General features: G+C 42.1%; 1 protein-coding gene across 3 annotated transcripts; it reads right to left on the bottom strand.

Annotated features, from left to right (window-relative positions):
• Positions 1 to 12,325: 12,325 nt before the first annotated feature.
• LOC121643278 lies at positions 12,326 to 14,402 on the bottom strand. 3 transcript variants are annotated; one of them, XM_041990616.1, is made up of 6 exons: positions 14,351 to 14,402; positions 13,900 to 14,229; positions 13,409 to 13,768; positions 13,182 to 13,313; positions 13,041 to 13,099; positions 12,326 to 12,925 (listed from the first exon to the last, which is right to left on the bottom strand). In XM_041990616.1, exons 1-6 carry the CDS (start codon positions 14,391 to 14,393, stop codon positions 12,809 to 12,811), a joined length of 1,041 nt encoding a protein of 346 aa, XP_041846550.1. In that variant the 5' UTR covers positions 14,394 to 14,402; the 3' UTR covers positions 12,326 to 12,808. The 3 variants fall into 3 exon arrangements, with proteins under 3 accessions (XP_041846550.1, XP_041846551.1, XP_041846552.1); XM_041990617.1 differs by having other exon boundaries at positions 13,188 to 13,313; XM_041990618.1 differs by having other exon boundaries at positions 13,197 to 13,313.
• Between the last annotated feature and the right edge of the window lie 1,897 nt (positions 14,403 to 16,299).

Genomic DNA, 16,299 nt, shown 5'->3' with positions numbered 1-16,299 from the left:
CTGTATTTAAACAAAAAACCTTACAAAAACTACAAAAAAGAAGAAGAAGAAAAAAAAAAAAGAAAGCTATGCACAGCCTCTAGCACTACATGACAGCACCTGGGTCCCTCACAGCAGTCTGACTACCATTTAATGATGACGTCCCATCTTGTTTGAATTCTTGCTTGTGTTGTTCTTACTCTCAAATGTAAGTCGCTTTGGATAAAAGTGTCTGTTAAATGACTGTAGAATAGAATAGAATAGAATAGAATAGAATAGAATAGAATAGAATAGAATAAGTGCAGGATAAAGTTCAGAAATGTTTACACTGAGACTTTGCAGAGGGTCTATTTCCATTTTTAAATGAAGGAATTTATTTTTCTGAAATACCAACCTACTTTTTTTAAATTAAGTTTATCTTTAAGATATGATAAGATAAGATAAGATAAGATAAGATAAGATAAGATAACATAAGATAAGATAACATAAGATAAGATAAGATAATCCTTCATTTGTCCCACAATGGGGACATTTTGGTGCTACAGCAGCAAAGGTGATGTAGTGCAAAACCAGTGCAAAACAGCATTACAGAGATAACAAAAACTGTACAGAACAAAAATTATATCAAAATCTATATAAAAAAATCTATATAGAAGTCTGTATAAAAAGCCTATATACAAAATGTATTGACATTATTGCACTAGTATTGATATTGCACGTCTGTGTACTGTTGTGGCTACTGGGAGCAGTGCAGATTGTAGAGTCTGACAGCAGCGGGAAGGACCAACCTGCGGTATCTCTCCTTAACACACCGCTGGTGAAGCAGTCTGTCACTGAATGAGCTGCACAGTGTTGTTAAACAGTCCTGCATGAGGTGGTATGTTTTCTCCATCAGAGATGAAAGCGTAGCCATCATTCTTCTCTCCATCACCACCTTCACTGGATCGAGGGGGCATCCCAGTACAGACCTGGCCTTCTTAACCAGTTTGTTCTGTCTCTTCCTGTCAGCAGTCAAGATGCTGCTGCCCCAGACGACCACACCATAATAGATGGCTGATGCTGATGATCTCTCAAAATGGTTTATCTCTCAAAATGGTTTATCTCTCAAAATGGTTTATCTCTCAAAATGGTTTATCTCTCAAAATGGTTTAAAACTAGTTTTCCTGCAAACCCCACACTTTGCCTACTGGGCGACCTGGGTGACACCAACATAGGAATACACTCCATAAACTTGGTCCTCGCAGTCTTATGCATCGCAAAGAAAACTATTCTTGTGAACTGGAAAGATAAGAACAATTTGTCTATCCAGCAGTTTAGAAATCTCCTGTTAGATCACATCAGCATTGAGACAATGTCTGCCTCCTCCAGGAACCAGTCAGTTGACTTTCATTCCCTCTGGTCCCCTGTGACTGGCTACATCACTTAATGTAGGTGGAGGATTGCGGCTTCGCTGGGATAGGGGCGGATGTGGGTGGGGGGTCCCTGGTGACTTCAGGTCTCCGGTTGTCTCCTGGGTGGGGATCTAGGCTGCTCCGCTGCTGGGTCGGCTGGGGGTTCCGGTCTGGGCGGGCGGCATTGGGTGGGCCCCGGGGTGGGGCTGCCTCGTGGCGGTGGGGGGTGGCTGCCTGGGTCGGTGTCCGTCGGCCCCTGGCCGGGTGGCCGGTCGGGCCCGGGGTGGGCCGGGTGGGGGCCCCGGGCTCTGGGGCGTCGGGTCTCCCCCCGCTCCTGGGGGTGGGGGGTCTGCCGCTGCTGGGGGGGGCTGGGCCCGTCCGGATGTGCCGTGCCGGGGGTTGGTCCGTGCCCTGGTGCCCCGGAACCTGGGTGGGGGTGTGTTTGTGTGTGGGTGTGTGTGTGTGTGTGTCTGTGGGTATGCTGGTGTGTGGGTGGGTGTAGAGGGACGTGTGTGCTGTATGTGTGTGTGGGTGTGTATGAAGGTCTGGGTGTGTGCGTGTATGTGTGTGTGTGAGTAGTGTGCGGGTGTGTGTGTGGAGGTCTATGTGGGATGTGGGTGTGTGTGAAGGTATGTATATATGAGTGTGTGCACGTGGAGGTCGAGGTGTGTGTGGAGGAGTGAAGGAGTGGGTGGAGGCGTGAGTATGTATGGAAGTGCTTGTGTGTATATGCAGGTATGTATGTGAGTGTGTGTGTAGTGGTGTATGTGTATGGAGGGGTATGAGAGTGTGTGTGTATGTGGGCACCGGTGTGTGTGTTTATAGGTATGTGCGTGACGTGTGTGTGTGGAGGTATGTGCACGTATTGAGGTGTTGGTATATAGAGGTGTGTGAGAGTGTGTGTGAGTGGCTGGGGAGAAAAAAAAAAAAAAAAAAAAAAAAAAAAAAAAAAAGAGTGTGTGCGTTTGCAAGGGGTTAGGACGTGTCCTCTGGGGGGCGCCCTGGCTGGGTGTTGGGGGCGGGGGCCTGGGGTTCCCTTCCTTCGCCTCGCCCCCCTCCCACTCAGAAAGAGGAAAGTGGCCCCTTGGGCTGGTGGCTGGCCCCTGGGGGGGTTCGTGGCGTGTCTGGGTTGGGGTGCCTGCTCTGGGCCTGTGACGCCCTTCGGGGCCGGCGGGGGACGGGGGCGCCCTAAGCCACTGGCGGGTCGTCTTCCAGGGGGGAGGCTTACCCCCCTCTGGACCTACATCTCCTGACCCCTCCCCTCCCCACTCTTCACTACATACACAGGTAGGGCCGTGGGGGGTGTGCTTGTTGCGCTGGGCGGGGCAGGGGGGTCATCATAGTGGCCCCGTTGCTTCGCCGAGCGGCAGCATGCCTCCCAGCTTTTAATTCCACTTAGTCACTGAGCACAAATAACATTTGCAACATACAAACACGTTTTGGGGGGTGGAACATGCGAGGTCAGGTGGGTGGGACTGCTCAGGTGGCCCCACCCCCTCCTCAATGCAGTTACTGCCCCCCAATTTTAACCCTCTTTTTTTTTAATTGCAAACAGCACATAATATATTCCCTCACTAGTGGGGGAGGGAGGGGGGATGGGGTCTTCAAGCGCCCCTGTCTCCATGGATGGCCCGGGGGCGGGGCGGGCCGGGTGGCCTGTCGCGTTGGCCCGGGGCGTGGGCGGGCTGTCCCGGGGGGTTTGGCTGCTGGCCCTGGGGGGAAGGTGCTGTTTTGGGGGTGGGGAGTGGGGGACTGGGGCGGGGTGGGGGGGGTGGGGGCCTGGCTCGTGTCTCCTCGCCTCCTGGCTGGGGCTGTCCCCCCGCGGCGTGGGGTGGCGGGAGGATGGTGGTGGGGGGATGGTGTTTGTGTGTGTGTGTGTGTATGTGGGGGGGGGGGGGGGGGGGTGGTGTATGGGTGGGAGAGTGGTGTGTGTGTGGGGGGATGGGTGGTGGAGGGATGGTGTGTGTGTGTGTGGGAGGGTGGGGTGTGTGGAGGTGGATGTGTGGTGTGTGGGAGGGGGGGTGGTGTGGGTGTGGGAGGATGAATGGTGGAGGGATGATGTATGTGGGGGAGGATGGGGTATGTGTGGAAGAATGTATGGTGCAGGGATGGGGAGTGTGTGGGAGGATGGATGGTGGAAGAATGGTGTGTGTGCAGGAGGCTGGATGGTGTATGGGAGGGAGGATGGTGTGTGTGTGGGGGAGTGGTGTATGTTTGGGAGAGTGGGTGATGGAGGGGTGGTGTGTGTGTGTGTGGGAGGATGGGGTACGTGAAGGTGGATGTTTGGTGTAGGAGAGGGAGGACGGTGTATGTGTAGGAGAATGATGTATGTGTGGGAGGATGGGTAGTGGAAGGATGGTGTGTGTGTGTGTGTGTGGGAGGTGTGAAGGTGGAGGATGGTGTATGTGTGGGAGGATGAGTGGTGGAGGGATGATGTGTGTGTGGGAGGATGGGGTAGGTGTGGGAGAGTGTATGGTGGAAGGATGGTGAGTGTGTGGGAGGATGGATGGTGGAAGGATGGTGTGTGTGTGGAAGGATGGATGGTGGAAGGATGGTGTGTGTGTGTGGGAGGACAGAGTATGTGAGGGTTGGATGGTGTATGTGTGGGAGGATGAATGGAGGAGTGGAAGGAGAGTGTGTGTGTTTGTGTGTGTTGGTCTGGGGGGGGGGGGCAGGACTGGTTCTCGGGGTGTGCGGCTGGGCGCTGGGGTGTGGGGCTGGCCTCTGGCGGTGGCCGTCTGGGCGGGCCGGGTCCCCCCGGGTGGCGTGCTGGCCCTTGGCCTGTGGGGGTGGGGGGTGTCCCTGCGCTCCTGGGCCCGGGCCCTCTGCCCCGTCTGTCCCGGGCGGCCGGTGCCCGGGGGGGTCGGGGACTGCTGGCCTCGGCCTGCCGGGGCCGGTGCCCTGTGTCCGCGGGGCGGCTCCTGCTGGGGTCTCCTGCTGCTGCCTTCCTGGGCGGGCGAGTGGTCGTCTCTGTGGACCGGTCGGGATCTGTAGCCTACGGGGGGGCTGGTGGCCTGGGTCTCGGGACCGCTGGCCTGACTCTGGCCTCTGTTCAAGTGAGGTGGCATCTGCATGATCACTCTGCATGGTCACTCCTCCCTGAACGTCTCCACACAGTCTTTGCGTCGCCGTGTGGCCGAGTTCTCCAGCATATCCACACAGGTTTCTCTGCGCGTGTTCTTGAATACATATTTTTTTTTATTTTTTTTTTATTACTTCTGTTCTTATTATTATTATTATTACTCTTACTCTTATTATTATTACTACTACTATTATTATTATTACTATTATTGTGATTATTATTATTGTTACTATTATCAACTAGTTGTGTAATGACCTACTGGTCAGGATGATCTTAGCTATATATGTTGCAAGTAGTATGGATTACATGGTTTTCTGTATAATGTTTTAAGTCCCCACCCGCACTCCCCACACCCTTTCTGTCCCTCTCTCTCCCCTCCCTCTTCTCTCTACTTTCTTTTCTATCTATCTCTCTCTCTCTCTGTCCCCTCCGGTCGAGTCCAGCATTAAGAGTCTGATTTAATAAAGTTTTTCATGTCATCAAGAGGGACTTTATACATGTAGTATAAATCCCTGCTTGATAGAGTAAAATTGCCCAGCACCAGACAGCAGCCAGACAATCATTCTGTTTGCAACGATGCTGGACAAGACAGGTTGAAGAAAAAAAAAAAAAAAAAAAAAAAAAAAAAAAAAAAAATAGATGGCTGATGCCATCATATAGTTAAAAAAGGATCTCAGCAGTGTCCCCTGCACTCCAAAAGACCTGAGTCTCCTTATGAGAAACAGCCTACTCCATCCTTTCTTGTACAGTACGTTAGTATTGACTGCCCAGTCCAGTTTGTTGTTCAGGTGAACACCCAGGTACTTGTAAGGTGTCACCCATTCCCTGGATGTTCATTGGTGCAGGAGGAGAGTGTTTACACCCGTGGAAGTCCACCACCAGCCCTTTGATTTTCCCTGCATTGATCTGGAGCAGGTTCTGCTAAGACCAGCACACAAAATCTGGATCAGTTCTCTGTACTCTCTGTTGTCTCCGTCTACGATGAGGCTGACGACTGCAGAGTCATCTGAGAACTTTTGTAGGTGGCAGTTTGCTGATTTGTGTGTGAATTCTGCAGTGTAGATGGTGAAGAGAAAGGGAGCCAGAACTGTTCACTGCAGGGCCCCCGTGCTGCAGACAACCCTGTCGGACTCACAGTTTCCTGTCCTCACATACTGTGGTCAGTTGGGCAGGTAGTCCAGGATCCATGTTGTGAGATGGAGGTCTACTCCTGTGACTTCCAACATTTTTTTTCTTGTAATAGTGTACTAGTGTACATTTTTGCTTTAAAATCGTACTTAGGTTTTCAAATTTTATTACAAAATTCTTTTTTAGAAGGTCAAGATAAAAAACATAAAAGCTGATTCAAACAGTGTTTCTAAGTTTATGCTGGTGCCCCTACGTTCATGTTAGGAACACAAATGCAACAAAGAAAATAAATAAATTCATTTGGCGTTTTTCCCTCCATGATATTAGAAGTGTACAGAGTGTTTTTCTGGGTATTGGTATCGAGTTACAAATCCTAGTATTGTAAAAACCTCATTGCAGAATATTTAAAAATAAAATATTAGGAGCAACATTTAACATCTGAATACTCAGGAGGGTTTGTTTCTTTGCAGGAGAGATGAGCATTCGTCATAATCTTGGACATCACATACCGAGTATGGAGCCGTCAAATGATTTGGTAAATATGCCTTTGGTGAATATTTTATTGTACGTATGTATTATATACAGAAATGATAATCAAGATTACAATATACCTCTTACCAAAGAAACATTTTAATAAAAACTCTGTGTCCCTGTCCACCTTTCAGGCTGGTCAAGCAGTGGAAGCAAACTATGCATCAGTGGCATTCTACACAAGAAGAAGAAAGCATTTGAGCATGAATACGTTTACTCTGATGTCAGATCAGACCATCAGCAGGTCTCTTTTTCTTGATGAAGGCAGGACCCAGACACAAACCTCGTCAGTAATGCTTACTTAGTTAATCTGTATTATGTATCATTTTATTTTCAACTAGCAAGTCATATTGATGGGAGAAGGTTCAGAATGTGTACTAAGGAGTTTCTACAAATAGTTATACTCAGGTAATGCCAAAGCACAATATTAGCATTTAGTTAATTAGTTACAGATGTAGTGAATTCCAGCGTCTTCAAAATAAAGATTGGAACTTTTGTTTAATCGTGACTGAATTAAACATCTTTGAGGGTTTTCTCTCCTTACAGACTAACAGTCTCACCCCCAAAGTGGGGGTCTGACTCAAATTTATGACTTGGTTTCCAGCTCCACAGGTCAACAAAGGTCGACGCTCTCCAACATGGACTGGGGAGGACTTCATTAAGTTATTTACAAGTCCTGAACTTTAATCTTCTGCAACACAAATTTGCTTTTTAATGACCAACCAAAGGATCCCAGATGCAACCCTTCATCCCAATGTCCACTTCACCGCAAGTCATTCACTGTCCATCATCGATACCACCAGCCGAGCCGCGGGAGAGTCCGCAGCGCAGAGCTGTCTGATCCACATGACGCATCTTCTGGCCTTCTGGAAGTCGCTCGGGATCCAAACCACCTGCGCCAACTTCCTCACTTGCCATCAGAGTCACCACAGCGGTCGTAAGTCGGCTCGATCCAAACAGAACCGGACGAGTCCTGCTCGGATAAATTCTCTGCTTATCTGCTCTAAGAAATGGTTGGTTGTCTGACAGTGACCTAGCAGTTCTACATCTTAGTTAAACTTCCAGTTTTAACAGATGAGATTCAGTTTTCCCTCTTTTTCTTTTAGGATTTAGAGATCTTTTTCAGTCCTGAACCTTAGTTTAATTAACACCGCAGGTTAATTAACTTTTGTTCATTCCTTGCATACATTTCATTCATTCTGACACATTGAAATAAGATTTTGGTTTGAACTCCATATTCTGCATTTTACAATGTTTGATTCATTTCTCCATGCGAAGTCCTTTGTAAATATTTCCTTTTCATTTATGCATGATTAGTTTAGTAATAAATATTTCATATTTATCCTAAACTGGTCTGGTTATTGTGAACTCCTCCTTTGAACCATGTTATGGGTCCCTTCGACATAAGAATTCACGTTAGTAGCATCCTGAGACTGATTGATTGATAACTGATTGATTTGACTAGCTTGAATTAATTAATTTATTATATTAATTAATTTAGTTCTCTAATGGTGTCCACACAGCCATTAGATTAGGCTAAAGCTATCTGTATGGTGGTACCCTGAGGTATAATAGAATATTTTGTCTGATAATTTTATGAAATTATTAGAATTAATAATTTCATCAAACATCTTTAATGTTTAATGACGTTAAACGCTACACAGAATATATACAGTATAGATATGCTGTCTGATACAAAACAAATACATCCATATATCACCTTACAATGTCACTGTTGAATTAAAGAAATACATCTAATGTCAAAAGAGAATTTAGCTAAACACAAAAGTAAAAGGGATAAAAGGGAAGAAACTAATTTTCTGTAATATTCTCAGGTGTAAAACTTGATAAACTCCTGGTTTGTAGAATTTTAATATAGACTGGTTCTCATCAATTCTCCCAAATTTTTTTAAAGCTTCAAAACAATCATCAACTGTTCTGTTCTTTAAATCACACCAACACCACAACAGCTTCAGTGTTTCCACACCAGACAAATAACACACTGTATGTTACTAAGATTCTAAATAAAATGAATTAATTGAAACCTGATTTTAACATTAAATATGTCTTTGTGTTTGTGGATCCCTCAATTGAATAAAACATTTTATACATTTTTTCAAACATTTTCATAAATTACACGGTGGTGTGGTGGTTAGCACCGCAGCCTCACAGCAAGAAGCTCGCTGGTTCGAATCTTGGCTGGTGGGAAGTTTTGAAACTTGAGGGCGGTGGCCTTTCTGTGTGGAGTTTGCATGTTCTCCCCGTGCACGTGTGGGTTCTCTCTGGGTACTCCGGCTTCCTCCCACCATCCAAAGACATACATATTAGGTTAATTGATAACTGTAAATTCTCCCTAGGTGTGTGTGCAAGTGTGAATGGTTGTTTGTCCGTATATGTGTTGGCCCTGCGATGGACTGGTAACCTGTCTCTCACCTGTTAATGATTGGATAGGCTCTAGCTTACCCTCGACCCTTAATGGACTAAGCGGTACGGAGAATGAATGAATGAGTCTATGGCCTGATTCCACAATTTAAACCACATTTACCAAGTTGTTGTTGCAGATGCTGCACAATGAAGGTCAGAGTAAACATAAGTTTGTGCACACTGTTACTACACCAGCACTGACCCTTGTGAGCAGAATCTGCTCAGAATTTAAATGTTGTTTCTACCAGCTGGCCTGCAGGTTGTTCCTCTCAGATTTATTTGTATACCTACAATATATACATCTACCTTCTTTGCATAAATTGTGAGAGCAAATTAAACATGTCTGCAAACCAAAGCACATAATGTACCATTAAATCTGGAATTTAGAATAAGTGGGGAATATTGCACAAAATCCTGTAGCAGACTGGTGCAATCATGGCTGATATACTCATATATACTCACTTTGTGTAATGGTGATTTCCTGGATGCTAAGCTAGTGTTGCATCCTTAAAGCAGACAGGACTCTGTCTTGACTTTGGCAAATTTATTTGCCCCGCGCTGCATATTCTTTGTTAATATATGGATTTTCTTGAGGCAGCCAGGACATGCAAAATGACCACACTATACACGTCAGCCAGCAGCCCCACACATATCGCACACACACACACAGATACACACACACATACCTGGTGCGCACAGGCTAATGACGTACTACAGCTCACATGTGTTACATATTCCTGCAGCATATACAAAAGAAAATACTAAAAGAACAAAAAGACTTGAAAAATCACCTAAATGATAATAAAAAAAGAAGAAAAATGAACATTGCTGAAGCAGTTCTCCTGGACAATATCTAAATCATAACGTATTATGTCGGAATATTTCCAGGCTGCAACATTTGCACAAGCTTGTACTAAAACACTGAAAATAAAGGCACAGCTTTTAAGACTTTTTTTTCCCATACAGCAAATATCTTCACCACAACTCAGGGAGGTAATAGCTGCTGGATCAAAGGTAACTACAGAATCCATCTCATTACCAAATATATCTCTTAAAAGTTCCATATTGTGCAAAATTAACTTTCTAGAGATTTTTTAAGAGGCATATGTGTCATAACTGTCATGTCTTATAACCTGCGTATGAGGCCCAAAAATGAGAAGATTCTGTCAGCTCTCTCACTTTCTTGCTCCCCTTTTTTGTCATGATGTCATGGTTGCTCCTGTGCTGGGCCTCCAGTCCCTCATCACGCTCATCTGCTCCACCTGTGGCAATCCTGATTGCTCACTCTCTTCACCTGCTCCCCTCCCTACTTAAGCTCACTCCAGTCCTTGCTTCCCTGCCAGATGGTCAGCATTGTTTTCACTTGTTGATGTCCAGCATTTACTCTTGTTTTCTGATTCCTGTGTTTGACCCAGTTACGGCCCTTGGACTTCTCTTGCCTCATTCCATGTCGGACTGCTCCTGCCTTGTGCTCTCCTGGATTTTGACCTGTTTTGGAACGACCCCGGATATTCGCCTGCCCCAGCTAAGTAGTCTGCCTCTTACCCCTGTTTATGACTCTTGGCTTCTTATTTCTCCGCTCATTTGGATTGTGGATCCTCCTGATTGTTTCTGGGGTCCTTTCAGGATATTGTACCCTGCATTACCTGAGGAAGTCACAACCACTTCCTACTGGACCAAACCCTGCTCATCTCCTCCATTACCCGGTCTCAATAAATTACATTTTTGGAATCTATCACTGTGTGTGTGTGTGTGGCTGAATTTCCGGTCCTCAGGGAGACATCATTACACATGATCCGTCTAATAGAGTTTGGATTTCCTGCAGCCCTGAATTCACCACCTCTCCACACTCACTGATTGCTGATGCGCTCCACCTGTGCCGAGCCCTTAATATACCTGCCAGTGACAACTCACCCCTGCCAGATCATCTTGTTTTTTTTCCTTGTACGCTTCCAGCCTTGAGATTCTGCCTGCCAGCCTGTTCCTGACCCTTGACCTGTTTTGACCTGGATTCCTGATTCTGCCTTCCCCCTGTCTGGTAACGTCTTTTTGTCATTTGGATTCTGGATATTGGATTGGACATTGGATACTGGATATTGGATTCTGAATAGTGGATTGGATATTGGATAACGGACTTAACCTCTTGTTTCCTAATGGAGAATTACGGAAGCATCGCCCGCTGTTCTCCATACACAGCACCCCTGATCTGTCTGCGGCATCCGCATTAACTATTCTTTGTTCAGCAGTTCTCTCTCTGCCAGTGGTCATCCTAAGGGCTTCCATCCTCTCAGCTGGTTCGGGGCTTTCTTGAATCGGACACGGACAACTGCGGCCGATACATTACCCCCAGGAGAAAATTCAATAACACAAAGAAGAATACTTAGTATTCCCTGGTAATTTATCTAAATCTATTTAGATGGCTGGCTATAGAGGCCAACATCACCACTGAAACGTGCAAATGGGAGGTTTGTGGGTAACTTATGTTTTATAAGAGTGCAGTCCTTTTCATGTGTTTGTATTCATGTGTTAAGTCAAATATCTTTCCTAAAGCTTGCTCAGTTTAAAATGTCTGGATATATTGCGTTTTTTTTTTTTTTTTGTAACACTCATTCATTGAGAAGAATGGGGGGGGGGGGGGGGAAATGGAAACACAGCTCATCTCATGTGTTATGCGCAGTTATGTACATTTAAATAAATAAAAAAAAAAAAAAAAAAAAAATAATAAATTCAAGATAATTTGTTATGTGCAGTTTTGACACAGGGTCAACAATGCAATGAAATGCTTGGGATGAGGGGAACCGTTTGACTCGCAAAAATAAAGTACTAATAGCATGCAACGATAGTACTTGTTAGAAGAGAAAAAAATACAAGAGAAATAAGTTAACAATATAGTAAGTATAATAAAATAATGTATAAAATACAAAGGTGCGGGTAGGATTAAAAATACGGTGTAGGTAGAGTATTTTACGGGTTGTAATATTGCTTTAAGTGAATTTCGTATTGCACATAGTATGGCTGCACAGTAATATGTAGCAAGTAGTTTAGTGCAGTATTGTGAGTTCAATAGTCAGCTTGGCGGTAGTAACTGAGTCTTTTGTGCGTACTGGCAGGCTCCTGTATTGTCTATCAGAGGGTAGCAAATAGAAATATCCTAGTGCTGGATGAGTGTAAATGTTAACATAAGCTTAGCAGATTTTTTGAAAAACAAATGATAATGTGTGACATTGGCATAAATGAATAAGAAATGTAGAGTGAAGATTAAGTAGGAATGCAGCACATTGAATACAACTGTAAACAATTTTAAGTTATAGCCAAGACAGAACACATCTGAATAATAACTTCACAGATATGCTGTAAGCACATGGACCATGAAATTTAATCAAAAAAAGGAAACCATGGCATATTTAGATAAGTATGAGTAAATTATGTTTTTGTCATAACCTGGGTACATGATGTAAATATAAAGTCAAACTTGATTACTGCTGCTCTGTATCTGTATCTTTCAATAACTTGAAAGCTAGACAGAATGTAACTCCCCCCCCTTTGGTCTGGCATATTATAATATACAAAGTTACTTTTTCTATGCAAAGACCTCACACATGTAAATGTGCTTTTACACATGATATTGTCATGATCTTGAGTTGAGACCTGTGGATTTTTTTTTTTTTATCATGCTAACTTTTTATTTTTTGCTGTTATGTTTAAAGTAAGGTACGTGCCATGTGGACCATTGATGGAAATGAAAAGATCAGGCATTTTACTATAATTTTTATACATAAATGGAGAACTTTACAGCAAATATAACAAACTTGATTAATGTTCTTTCAGACATAAATTGCCTTCTACAGTATGAAACTCAGAAAAGCTGACTATCACAAAGCACATGTTTAAAATGACATTAACAGATTAAAGAGTTCATACTCATATCAATAGGAAAAATCTAAAAGTCACACATATATTCTGAAGGTGCTTTTTTATATATATTTCACCTAAAATTTCAACTTCAATATCATAAGCCTTTTTTCAAATTTAGATATGAAATAATCAAAGGGCATTGACTTTGTAGGCTTAAAAATCTTACGAAACATCTGTAAATAGTCTGTTATATAAATCGTGCAGAAATGAAAATATGCTTAGCTAATTGAACACATACTATTACTTTAGAAATAAAATAAAAATACCTATGAAGAAGTTATTTTTTAAACAGTGTATGAAACAAAAATTAATTTGACATTAACACTGAGCCATAAATCCAGGTTTTGTAAAGTTAATCTCAGTAAACATCAGTGTAGATCGTCTCTGCCTTGGTTGGTGCATTTTTCCTCCCTGCTCTGTCAGCTTTCCTCCTGGTAACAGTTACTGTAGAATAAACCAGGGAGTCCTGATTTATCTGAAGAAATGGTAAAAATTACAAAAAAATGAAAAGATTTTAATACATTTTAAGCAAAAGCTAATCCTCAAAAAAAGTTATTGGTAATTATGTTAGCTACATCTGAATTCCTCACCTGCTGATTTTGTTGCTCATTACAGGCTCTTTCAGCATTTGTTTCCAGAGACACAGAAGCTATATTGTGAAAAGACATAACTTTATGTTAAATTAACTTAGTTTTTAGAAAACATATGACTATATGAGTAACTGATTTCACCTTTACCGCAATTACATGATTTTTTCCTGATGGCACAAATGAGCAAAGTTGTAATAATCAGACCTACAGCCAAAACAGCACATAATAGAAAGATCAAAGTATTGTTCTTCTCTGAATACGTTGTGCTGACACCTGAAACATGAAAGAAATTTAAATATTTAGTTAATATGAGGGGATGAGGGGGGGGAGACAGAACAAAAGTTATCATAGAAATGTAGATAAATCACCTTCAATATCCAGTTTTGTTCCATTTCCAAAAGCTATCTTCCCACATGCAGCCACAGCACAGTAATAAGCTCCAGCATCAGAGGAGGTGACGTTGTCCTTAAAGAAGGTGTAGACACAACTCTGCTGAGAAAGAGCTTCAGGACTGGTATCACAATCTCCGTCACTGTCACTCTGACCAAAAATTAATCTGGGATGTGATTCCTCTGATGTAACTCTGAACCAGAAAACCCTGTGTCTGTCTGAACATTTTTTATTTTCTCTTTCAGAAAAAACAGAACACTGCAGAGTCAGAGAGTCTCCTGCATAAACGGCATCAGATGGAGAGTGTTGAATAACTCTAGTAAAATCCGGTTCTGGTCCTGGAAGAAAAAAAAAGCCAAAACTAATATTTAGATTAAAATATGGATTTAAATTTTTGCTTCAAGTTTTGACAAAATATATACATATGGATTGTGAAAATCTTTTAAACTACGGTTTTAACTATATTTACCTTTAATTCTTAGAAACACTCCTTTTGAAAAAGAAATATTGTACTTTTGCAATTTAATACAATAGTAAAACCCAGTGTCACTCATCTTTGTTTTTGGAAAATGAAGAGATAATAATCCTGGTTCTACTTTTGTTGTACTATGGGAATTCCTGCTGAGATCATCAGTGTCAAAGCTAAATGCTTTCCCCAAAATTTCAGGCATGCTTCCAGGGACAAGCCTGACCCAAAAAAAAGTTGCAATGCCCAGAGATGTGTGGCGGTTACATGAAAGGATCACATTTTCTCCGACCTCAGCTGTCTTTGTCACAAAGTTCTCCTCAACTTCGCACCCTGACAAGTAAACACAAAGAGATCAGTGACTAATAACTGACATACTGTACACTTTTACATTAAAGATTGCAAATATTTTAAACAAAGCCGTAAAGAATCTGATCTTTCTCCGTATACTCACAACCAACTTGAAGAAACATCAGAATAAAAAGTGTAAAATCCATGTTCTGATCTTTCCACTCTGGCTGCAGTTAATTAAGTAGTATTATGAGATGATTTGCTTTAATGTAGTTGTATCAAATGGGTGGGAATAAGTTCAGAGAGATCTGATTGGCCGTGCATCTTGGTAGTTTCTCATTTTAATACCCCAGTGGAAAGACATCAACCAGCACTTTCCAAATTAAGCATTAAACAGCACAGAATAAGTCTTCTCATTGTGGTGGTTTTGGTTTGCTTACAGTTGCTTAAAATTTAAATATTGGGGGGAAACAAGAAAATTAAAAAGTATTTTTTTTAAAAAGTAGCTTACATTAAGACAAAATAAAAGCTGACTTGGCCATAGAAACAGGAAGTCTGATGAAACAATCATTTTGATGTTTCTTCAAACACCCTCGCCAAGTTATATAAAGAAAAAACACTTTATATGAGCATTTTTACATTAAAACCAAAATCATCATCAGTTCTGTTGCCTAAGAAGCCAAATAAAGAGTAATGAAGTGTTGGAGCAGGTGAGAGCTGCCTTTCAATCATGAAACTTTGTGAAACTGTAACCAGCAGACCTTTAGTCAGTGGTATGACAACATTTTACTAAAATACTTTACTTTTACTTTACTTTTTTTTTTTTTTTTTTGTAAAAATATTTGTGTTAGATGGTCCCAGTTTTAAAATAATGTATTTGTAGGCACCATTTTTAACCTTCATGTGTAGCTTCTCTCAAGACAGTTACAGGTCACATATTTTGTCCTAGAAAACTGCAGAGTCATGCGTCAGAAATTCTGCTGAATCATTATTTTTACAGTTGTGCTTGGTGGTATTAACAAAATGACAGATTCAGTCTTTGTCATCATCACTAAATACTTTTGTCTAATGAGGAATGTTTGGGGCCTGTCTTATTCCAATACAACGTATTACTAGGTCTTAGCCACTGATAAAAAAAAATGCATGGAACCACATAGCTTTGCATGAAAACTTATCACACATGTTTATGGATAATTATGAATTATTCAAATGTTTTCTTAATTATTTCAATTTGATTTAATTTTAACATAGGTATGAATTACACTAGCTTTTCAAAGTTTGTACACATTTTCCTGTGAGATTTAATGATAAAGTGTGCCCGGACTATACTATACTATACTATACTATGTTACTATAAAAGTTTAGTATAAAACACCGAAGTTAGATGGGACATCTGGTAAACCATTCAACAGTGGCTCCAGAGCAAATGTTACCAAAAAAACTAAAAAACCCACAAAATTGGGCAACAGTCTGCCTTCATTATGGTGAGGGGCATATTGCCAACTCAAAAACCCCAATACGAAGATGATTTTCTAAATCTATCTATCTTTCGACATTCTGGCAATCTAATGATTTCAAGTAGGCTATAACTCCTACAACTGTGTGTGCATGAGAAAACAAAGTACTGCTGTTGTTTCCTTCACACATAGTAAGCACCCTCACACACCTACAGATATGCATAACAGTGGACACCGTGTCTCGTTTTTCTTTGGGCTTTCTGTTTGTGCACACTGTAAACAGACAAACCAAGGTGTGGAAAGTTATTCTTGCCTGTGGTTTGGTTTGCAGATATACCGTGTATTCAGAGAGCTTTATCTTCACAACATACTGTGTGTGAAACAACTGCTTTTATGCTACAAATGTAACATTTTACAGTAAGCTAAAGGACATTAGTATCATTTATCATTATATTTTTTCTCAATTTAGTACTTATTTATTGGCAGTTGCAGTGAAGAAAGGGATGTGCATTCATTAATTCTAGCAAGGACTTGATTAGATTTATAATGTAAATGCAAGTCAAGTCGTGCACAGTTAGTGGCATTAACAAAGACAGGGTTAACTCCATTTCATTTTACAAATAGTCGTCATAGATTATGGCTTTGCCTCTTAATC

Source organism: Melanotaenia boesemani, chromosome 7 (genome assembly GCF_017639745.1).
Source record: "Melanotaenia boesemani isolate fMelBoe1 chromosome 7, fMelBoe1.pri, whole genome shotgun sequence".
Taxonomy (NCBI): domain Eukaryota; kingdom Metazoa; phylum Chordata; class Actinopteri; order Atheriniformes; family Melanotaeniidae; genus Melanotaenia; species Melanotaenia boesemani.
Note: the sequence above shows the minus strand (reverse complement) of the source record. Positions and strands in the feature narration are given on the sequence as shown.